Raw genomic sequence first — 8,626 nt, 5'->3', positions numbered from 1 at the left:
TTCTAAGTGCATTAAAAACTCTCCAAATTTTGTGTGCTAACTGTATCGATTTTCTACTTCGCATACTTGTCACACTCACATATTGACCGATATAAAGGCTATTTAATTGTCACACGCACACATTGATCGATATAAAGGCTATTAAATTGGCCAAGGTGAATTTTTTTTCTTTTTCTTTGGACAAGTTTTTTGGTTCAGAACTTAATAAATTTAATAGGATGCCCTGTTACAGTTCTAATAAAATTGCTATCGTTTATGAATCATGATCACCAATTAACAAGTTTTTTTTTTTTTAGCAGAAAATGCGTGGGACTTTCTCTCTTTGATTTCTCAACATTGCAAACTTTTTTGCCGCTGGCCCCAGCTTTTGGCTTGGGTGCCGGTGGAAGTTTCTTGTTCTCCTTTTTCTCTTTTTCTCTTGATCCTCTTCTCTCTTTTTCAATTTCTCCCTGAGATTTTTCTCAGTGTCCTTGAGCCAAATATGGTTGCCAACTTTATTTCCCTCCCTCACTGCCCCCCCCCCCCCCCACCCCCCCCCCCAAAAAAAAAAAGGACGACTTGCCGGATTTCCATCCATGCCAAGTGTATTGCAACTTCGCCCAAAGTAAGGGTATTTTACATACCCCTACTTCTATCCAAGTATTACTATGTTTATATATATTTACTGGGATTCGTGAATGAGATTTGTATTTAGTGACTATCTTTTGGTTCTGCATCTTTGGTGAAGAAATATGGATGCGATGTCCTTCTTGTTCCGGGTTTAGTACTTTTGTGTTGCAATGTCTTGTTTGTTTTCACCACTTGGTCGTTTTCACTAGTATTGCTGCTTCAGTAGCTACTGGCAAGACTTTCATAGCAATGACAGCAACGAACGCTGCTTTCTGCGGTTAAAAATTAGGAATTTGGGTTCCCGTTTTAGTTTATTTAATTGGGTTTAGCTTTTATGTATCTGTTTTCCCCCAATGTATTTGGGTTATTTTGCCTTCCTTTGAGTTGGCCTGTAACCTACTATTAGATTAATGCATTTATCTTTTCAAACCAAAAATTGCTATCGTTTAACCTAAAAAGCAAAAAAATAAAAGGAAAAACTAAAATTGTACACATAGCTATGAGTGATAGTGTACCACAAATGTCCTTCAATCAAAATACTAAAATATACAAAGTTTCAACTTAAACTTTTAAGCTGCCATGCACCGGGATTGAAAAATCTCCAAAAGGGATGAACACACATGAATGGAGATGGAATGTGAAGGAAGGGAATATTTACATAAAGAAAATAACAATCTATGCACTTCGAGTTTACTTTACATAGAAACAAACCTTGCTCATAAAAGATTATCGGTTTAACACATTCGTGGACCTTTCGAGTCATCATGAACATGGAAATTGACTTACTTTTGGAGCAGATTAAAAACGCGTTATATGCTCACAAAAGCAGATAATCAGCTAAGCATGGTTGGATGGCCAGTATGCAGCATCCTCTTGATCATGTCCATCCCAAATGCAGAATCCGAGGAACTGACCAAGGCAACACAAATATCAAATCAGCAGTCTAATCATGAGATTCAGAGAAACTTCTTAAAACAATCATAACAATCACAGCAGCACCAATAACAATAACAACTTCTTGTTAAGAAACTAGGACGCAGACATAGGCTTCACCTGTACATTAACTAGAATCGCATTCCAACCTATATCAGCACGCTGGTTTTGGTAGTTGGATGGAACGTGTAAAGTGGTTTGACAAAGTCACATTTATGTAAGTCATAATAAATTGGATCCACATCAGGGTTGAGGTTCAGAACGTACAGTTTTTCGACCGATTCATACAACACTAATTCCTAAATCCTATGTTTTAACCAAACTCGGTCCACAACTGTGTTAACCTTTCTTTTATATGAAGCACGTCGCCAATTCAACTTGTCAATACGCCCAATGAATGCTCTGATCATGTGTTTATTTGGACTGTCTATGACTCTATGGCATTGACATTCATTTTGACTTTTTGCGTACCTTTTCAAGCAGACAGACATACAACCCTGTGTAACATGCTAAGAAATGTACATCTGCTCACGTGTGTAGTGTACAGACATGACAAAATACAACCTAAATGAGCGTAGTGAACCAATCTGGCTCTCTCACTAAGCATACCATCGACCAAACAAAACTCCTTTTCCAACACCATGAACAAAAACTACAACTGGCATATATAACCAAGGAAAGTTTAGTTGGTAAGGCAATTAAAAGAAAAATAAAATTGTCAGTGCATATATTAAACTACCATAAAATTCTATTTCCACGAACACAAAAATCTTTTCTGGCAGCAAGGCATTTCCTAGTAAAATTATTGCAGGCATCAGATAACTGCCAACCTCATTCTGCCTTGACAAAATTCTACAAAGATAACTACATTATATAAGATCAACAGATCAACAATTATCTTTAGCGTCAATGATACCAAATGCATTCCGCCTTGACAAAATTCTACAAAGATAATTACATTATATAATATCAACAATTATTCTTAGTGTCAATGATTATATATTCCTTTTATTCACTCAAAGACAAGATGTAAGATATATGTACCAAGTTTCAAAAGATAAATGCATAAATGCAGAACCAACCTTGGGATAGCAATTTCATGAGGGAAATAGACTACACCCTCAGTATGTGGTATCGGGGGAACATGATCTTTCTTCTCATTCACAAATTTTATTATTTGGAACAAAACCTCATGAAGAGATGCTTCAAGTGCTGATCTGCGAGCCATTCTCTCGTCCAATGCACTCTCTGCACTCATAGGTCAAACAAATATGAAGGTCAGTGTCAGCATAGCTTCCAGAAAGTGAAGCATCAGAGAATACACATTCAGTACACGATAATTGTACCTCCTGGATCAACTACAACTTTAGAATTATGAGATTTGCCCGAATGTGCTTTCGGGTGTTGTGCCACATTCAAATTTATATACCATTGTTCCCAGTATAACCTTTCTCTTTTGTGCGGAAACCAAGTTGGCTGTTTGTTTTTCACTTCAAAGAAAGACAAGCAGACCTGCATCACAAATCATGGCAGTTAATTTAGGACACTTTCGCAGAAAAATATATATTGAGAAATCAAACAAGTGATTCAAAATGATGATTGTAGAAGAATTATCTTTCCTAGAATTGATAAATTTACTTGTGATTGGATGATTACTTAAAACCAACGGCAAGCACAAACCTGACTTTTCTTGTTTGGGTGTTTCTCTACCCAATTAATGAATTGCTCAATCTTCTCATCTATTTTTTTCTCAAGTTCAATATCTCCGCATTGCACCTACACAAAAAGGAAGATTTACACACAATACACACATATCAGAGGCTAAAGATCAGAATGTACACATCAGCTCAATCCCACTCCCACATTGAGGATGATTAGAATCCGCAAGCATTATAATCATAAAGATTGATCTCAAAATATAAATACACAGGATCTGATGCCAAAATTTCGACAAACAAACAAACACGATGAAAAAACTAATTTCCGGTTGAAGTTTCATTGTGATTGTAAGAATTTTCAGTTGGCATTAGTGCTCCAATAAAAGCATGCTGGTAAATGTATAATTCAGTTGGGCATGTCAAAACACAGTACTATTTGGTTAAAGGGAAAAGTCATGCAATACAACAATGTTGATCCCTATAATCATTCTCACTCATCCAATAAGCTGGGACAAATAAACTGAGAAGAAAAAATCATTCCAAATTAACTGCTGCTAACTAAGATGCATGTGCACGAATGATATTTTGAAAAGGTCTGAATCAAAAGAAACCAATATATAGAGCATAGAAAGTACTTACATATGTAATTTCGAAAAGTTCTAAATCAACATCTTTGGGCCGCACAAGACCCAAAGCCCGATGAAACACAATTGTGTGAAGTATGCCTACATTCAAGTATAAAGTTCTGTAAGTTGACGTGAAAAACAAATATACTGAAAGCACAGTGAGTGCAGGAACATGCATCCTATATGCAACTAGAGGAGAACCTGAGAAGAATAATATAATTGTTTAGAAACCAATCTGAAAACCTAATAGACCTGAACTGAGATGGCTTTAAAGACCAAAAAAAATACCCATTTGTTATGTTGATCATGCTATACTAAACATTAAGAAATGACCAGCAACAAAATTTTCACACTTGCAAGCTCAATTCCTTGAACATGTATTCTTTTTTTAATTTCTCGATCCCCACTTTTGACTGTCATTTGGCAGAGAACACAAAAAAGTACGTAAAAGAAAAGTTAAAGGTTCTTCACTTCCATTACAACCATAGATTTTTTAAGTACAGTTTACATTATTCAATATCGCTATTGAATCATAAAAAGATGACTGAAGACCACTGCAAACCCGAAAACAAAAAATACAAATATGAATGAAAACACACACTCCCTCACTTAAGCAAACATTATTTTACATAAAGATACATACTTTAACATCAATTATACTAAAACACGTATCGAAGTTGAATTGTTCAAACAATCTCTACATACTAAAATCTTTAAGCTCCAGAGTTTTCGATATCAGTAGTAAAGAGACATAAGCTAATACATATACACAGACAAAGTTGAAAAAAACCAAACAAATTAAATTACTTGAAATTCAATTGATTAACTTGAAATTCAATGTAAAAGAAAGTATGATTTTTTATTGCTAACTTACAGCGCAGAACTTCCCGTATCTCAAAGTGCTCGACTTCCTGAAACAGCAGTAAAACTCCAATTTTCAAATACAAATTTATTTCTTTAAATTAGCAAAAAAAAAATAATAATAGAGAGAGAGAGAGAGAAAGAGAGAATCATACCAATTCTTTGAGCTGGCAAACTTCACAGTTCATGGTGCGCTCGGCGATGGCAGTGAATTGGGATTCAGAGCGATTAAGGAAACCCTAGATTTCTGCGAGGAATTGGAGTGGAAATTTCGCGGTGGTGAGGCGAGCGATTGGCGTAAGTTAAACGCTTTTACGTTTTTGATCGGAGTGTGTTTGTGTTAAGTTTTGAAGTAATCGAAGTCTTCTACTGTAAGTTCAATCTTAATCGGATTTTAACTTGGTGATGTTGGAGGAGGAGGTGCAAACTTTATTTTAAATTTGGGCTTTTCTTTTAGCCTTTTTGGTGGTTTTTGGGCTTGATTAATGGGGCCAAGACTCAAGATGAAGCTTGTAGTTTTTCCTCCAATTGGGAGTAGGCCCAATGTTGTTTCTATGGGTTCTATTTGAACCACAAATTTATTCATTCGGCTCTCCATATTTCTTTTCCATTTGAAATGACAATATTCTACATTAAATTAGTCTAAATTATTTATGGGGATGGAGATTCGAGTTCAGGTCTATTATTATCTATGGGGATGGAGATTCGAATTCAGATTTAGGCAGAACGCATACAATCTAATTAATGTGGTTATACTCACACCTGCAATAGCAACTGCAAAAACAAGCGTTGTAAGGTAAATTGTGGGTGCTCTAATTCAACCAAAATAATCCTCTTGCACTCATATCATTTCAATTTTTTCCAAACAAAATAATGATGATTATTTAAGAGTCAATATTCATAGAAATAATGGACATACTTATTAATTTTTCTTGGGCTTTAAAAAACAAGGAACACATGTCATTTTTTGATGGGGCCAAATTGAAAAATGAGTACATAGAATAGAGAAGAGATCCTCTCCGGATCTTTTCCACCAAGGCCACCGGATCAAGTGATGGAGACCTTTCAAATTTCATCCAACAGTAAAAAATTATTACAGTTTTTAAGGGATCAAAACAAGTGGGCCGTTGGATGAAATTTGAAAGGCCCGAATCACTTGATCCGGTGGTCTTGGTGGAAGAGATCCGAACACTCACTAATGAGTACCAAGTATTATCTAATTCTTCTCATCTCAAGATGGGGTGGTCAGAAGTATCATAGTTTCAGTGATAAAGTACTTTTAATTGTCATGCTTGTTGCAAGCGTTCAACTCTCAACTTCCGCCCTCCCTAGACCTTGGACCTTTGCCTTGAACTGTAGTAATGAAGGCCTTGCAAACTGGCCCATTGTGTAAGGGTCTATAAGATGGTTTTTAAACAAATTAAAGACAATATCCCTCTTACAACCAAAACCCCAACTAGGGAAAATTTTTAGGTGTACCGGGTACACCAAATTTTTTTGGTGTACCCTCACTCATTAGAATTTTTTTGGTGTACAAAAAGTGAGGGTGCACCAAATTTTTTTGGTGTACCCTCACCATTATGAGTGAGGGTACACCAAAAAAATTTGGTGTACCGGGTACACCGAAAAATTGCTCCCCAACTAGAAGCTAAACAAGTAAAACAATGACACCAAAAGAGTGACTTAAATCTGTTAAGCATCCACTAAAAAATTAGCTCAAAGGCAGCAAAGCGGCAAGACAAATAAGGCATATGCCTTGCGCCTCACTTTAAATCCTTAATTAGAAAGAAGGAGAAAAAAAAATTAAAAAAACTCTAATTCTCATAAATCTCATATGATGTACCTGAAATTCATATTGCTTTGAAAAAAATTATATTAACGTACTAAATTAGAAAAACCTCATTCCATTTTCGTCTTAAGTCTCATTTTGCAGTGGGACAGCTAGTAGATTCGAAAAGAACCCATTGAAAATTGATGCTTGAGAATTGGTAGTAACTGCCTGCATCTAAAAAGGTACTAACTTTCGTTGATATTTGGGCTCCTATACCTTGCTAAGGACTGTAATTACATCTTTCCAATGTATGCTAAATTGTGAAAGGTATCTTAGACAATCCCTTGAAGAGTGCAAACACAGATAATAGATTGGCGTGAGATAATATTATTAGACTCATATCATTGTGGAGTCCTATTCTAATTAATGTGCTCATTTTGTTAGAGTTAAGAAATTAGATAAGTAATACAGTAGTCACAGTCAAATTGAGCAACACAAAATTGGACTCATCATTGCGCACGTTAAGAGACTAAATGTCATATAGAAACATCAATATGTACGAACAAGTCAGTATTATGTTGTCGTTGACAAGGGAAAAAATTTAAACAATAATGTCGCCATCAAATAATAAAGTTGGAAATGAATCATGATAAAAAGACAGAATTAGATGAAGAAACCAAACACATATATCCTTCATATTTTTGCCTCTAGTAATTAGTTGAAAGTGATACATGCAATACCAATCTTGAATATTGTAACCCACAATATTGTAATCATATATATCCTTTAGTTTTTCTTATCATCTTGGTTTACTGCAGAGATAAACAATTCAAGATTTTATAGTCATTGCGTCATCTAGTAAATTCGATAAGTATATACTAAGGTAGGTTCAAGTCCAAATGACACATTTCCTGATGTATGTCACATCTATTGTTTACTCTCGTATCTTAGTTTCTCTAGGACCTAATAGTCGTCTCAAAATGTAGGGTATTGTTGGTGTTTTGAGACTCCATGTCCCACATCGGGGAACATAGGTTTCCCAAGGGCATTTATATATGTTTTGTCTTTTATACTAGTAGTTACGATTTGGACCATTTGGTAATGGATTGAAGGCTTGGGCCTTATGGTTGTGTGGATTAAGCTTGTGTAATATAGCTTAATATAATTAATTTAAATTAATCAAGACAAGGGCCTTGGGCCTTGGAAGTTAAAATTAATCAGAGTTCATTAATTTTAATTTCAAATTAACTTTTTAATTAACATATTAATTAAAAAATGTTTTGATTAAGAGACACATCTTTGAGAAAGACTTGTGCACTTTCAAATACATTTAGCAGGTATTTGAAAGGGTATGAAACAACCTATATATTTGCAATCTCAGTTTCCAACAGCTTCATTCTTTTCCTCTTTCTCTTCCAAACAAAATTCCCAGAGAGTAAACATACAAAACAATTTGCCATAATTCTATAATCCAGTGCAGGTTGTAGAATTAGATGGTTGTATCCTGGTCGAGTAGACGTCGTAGAATCACAAGCACAAGAGTGGAACGGAAATGCTGTTCGAAGGACATAACTTTTGCACTAACCTCTATCTGTAATTCAATCAAGTTAGTATCATTTTAATTTATGTAATTATTTCCTTTATTTCATTCTGAATTGTTCTCCAACACTATCAATACATCTTTCCAATGCATGCTAAATTGTGAAAAGGTATCTTAGACAATCCCTTGAAGAGTGCAAACACAGACAATAGATTGGCGTGAGATAATATTATTAGACTCATATCATTGTGGAGTCTTAATGTGCTCATTTTGTTAGAGTTAAGAAATTAGATAAGTGATAAAGTAGTCATAGTCAAATTGAGCAACACAAAATTGGACTCACCAATGTGCACGTTAAGAGACTAAATGTCACATATTAACATCAATATGTACTGAACAAGTCAGTATTATGTTGTTATTGACAAGGGAGAAAATTTAAACAATAATGTCGCCATCAAATAATAAAGTTGGAAATGAATCATAATAAAAAGACAGAATTAGATGAAGAAACCAACCATATATATCCTTCGTAATTGTGCCTCTAGTAATTAGTTGAAAGTGATACATGCAATACCAATCTTGAATATTGTAACCCACAAAGTCTTCTAATCCTCCAAATTTATGCCTC

The 8,626-nt window shown here is 34.9% G+C and overlaps 1 protein-coding gene across 1 annotated transcript; it reads right to left on the bottom strand.

The window, feature by feature from the left end:
* Window positions 1–1,109: 1,109 nt before the first annotated feature.
* On the bottom strand, window positions 1,110–5,063 carry LOC103956178 (autophagy-related protein 101). Its single transcript, XM_009368126.3, has 7 exons — window positions 4,843–5,063; window positions 4,701–4,737; window positions 3,840–3,925; window positions 3,223–3,318; window positions 2,889–3,054; window positions 2,625–2,790; window positions 1,110–1,518 (listed from the first exon to the last, which is right to left on the bottom strand). The coding sequence occupies exons 1-7, from the start codon at window positions 4,873–4,875 to the stop codon at window positions 1,443–1,445; spliced, it is 660 nt and encodes a 219-aa protein (XP_009366401.2). The 5' UTR covers window positions 4,876–5,063; the 3' UTR covers window positions 1,110–1,442.
* Between the last annotated feature and the right edge of the window lie 3,563 nt (window positions 5,064–8,626).

The sequence above is a fragment of a genome, unplaced genomic scaffold (genome assembly GCF_019419815.1).
Source record: "Pyrus x bretschneideri cultivar Hongxiangsu unplaced genomic scaffold, Pyrus_bretschneideri_v1 Contig8, whole genome shotgun sequence".
Classification (NCBI taxonomy): Eukaryota; Viridiplantae; Streptophyta; class Magnoliopsida; order Rosales; family Rosaceae; genus Pyrus; species Pyrus x bretschneideri.
This window is presented reverse-complemented; position numbering and strand designations above follow the sequence as displayed.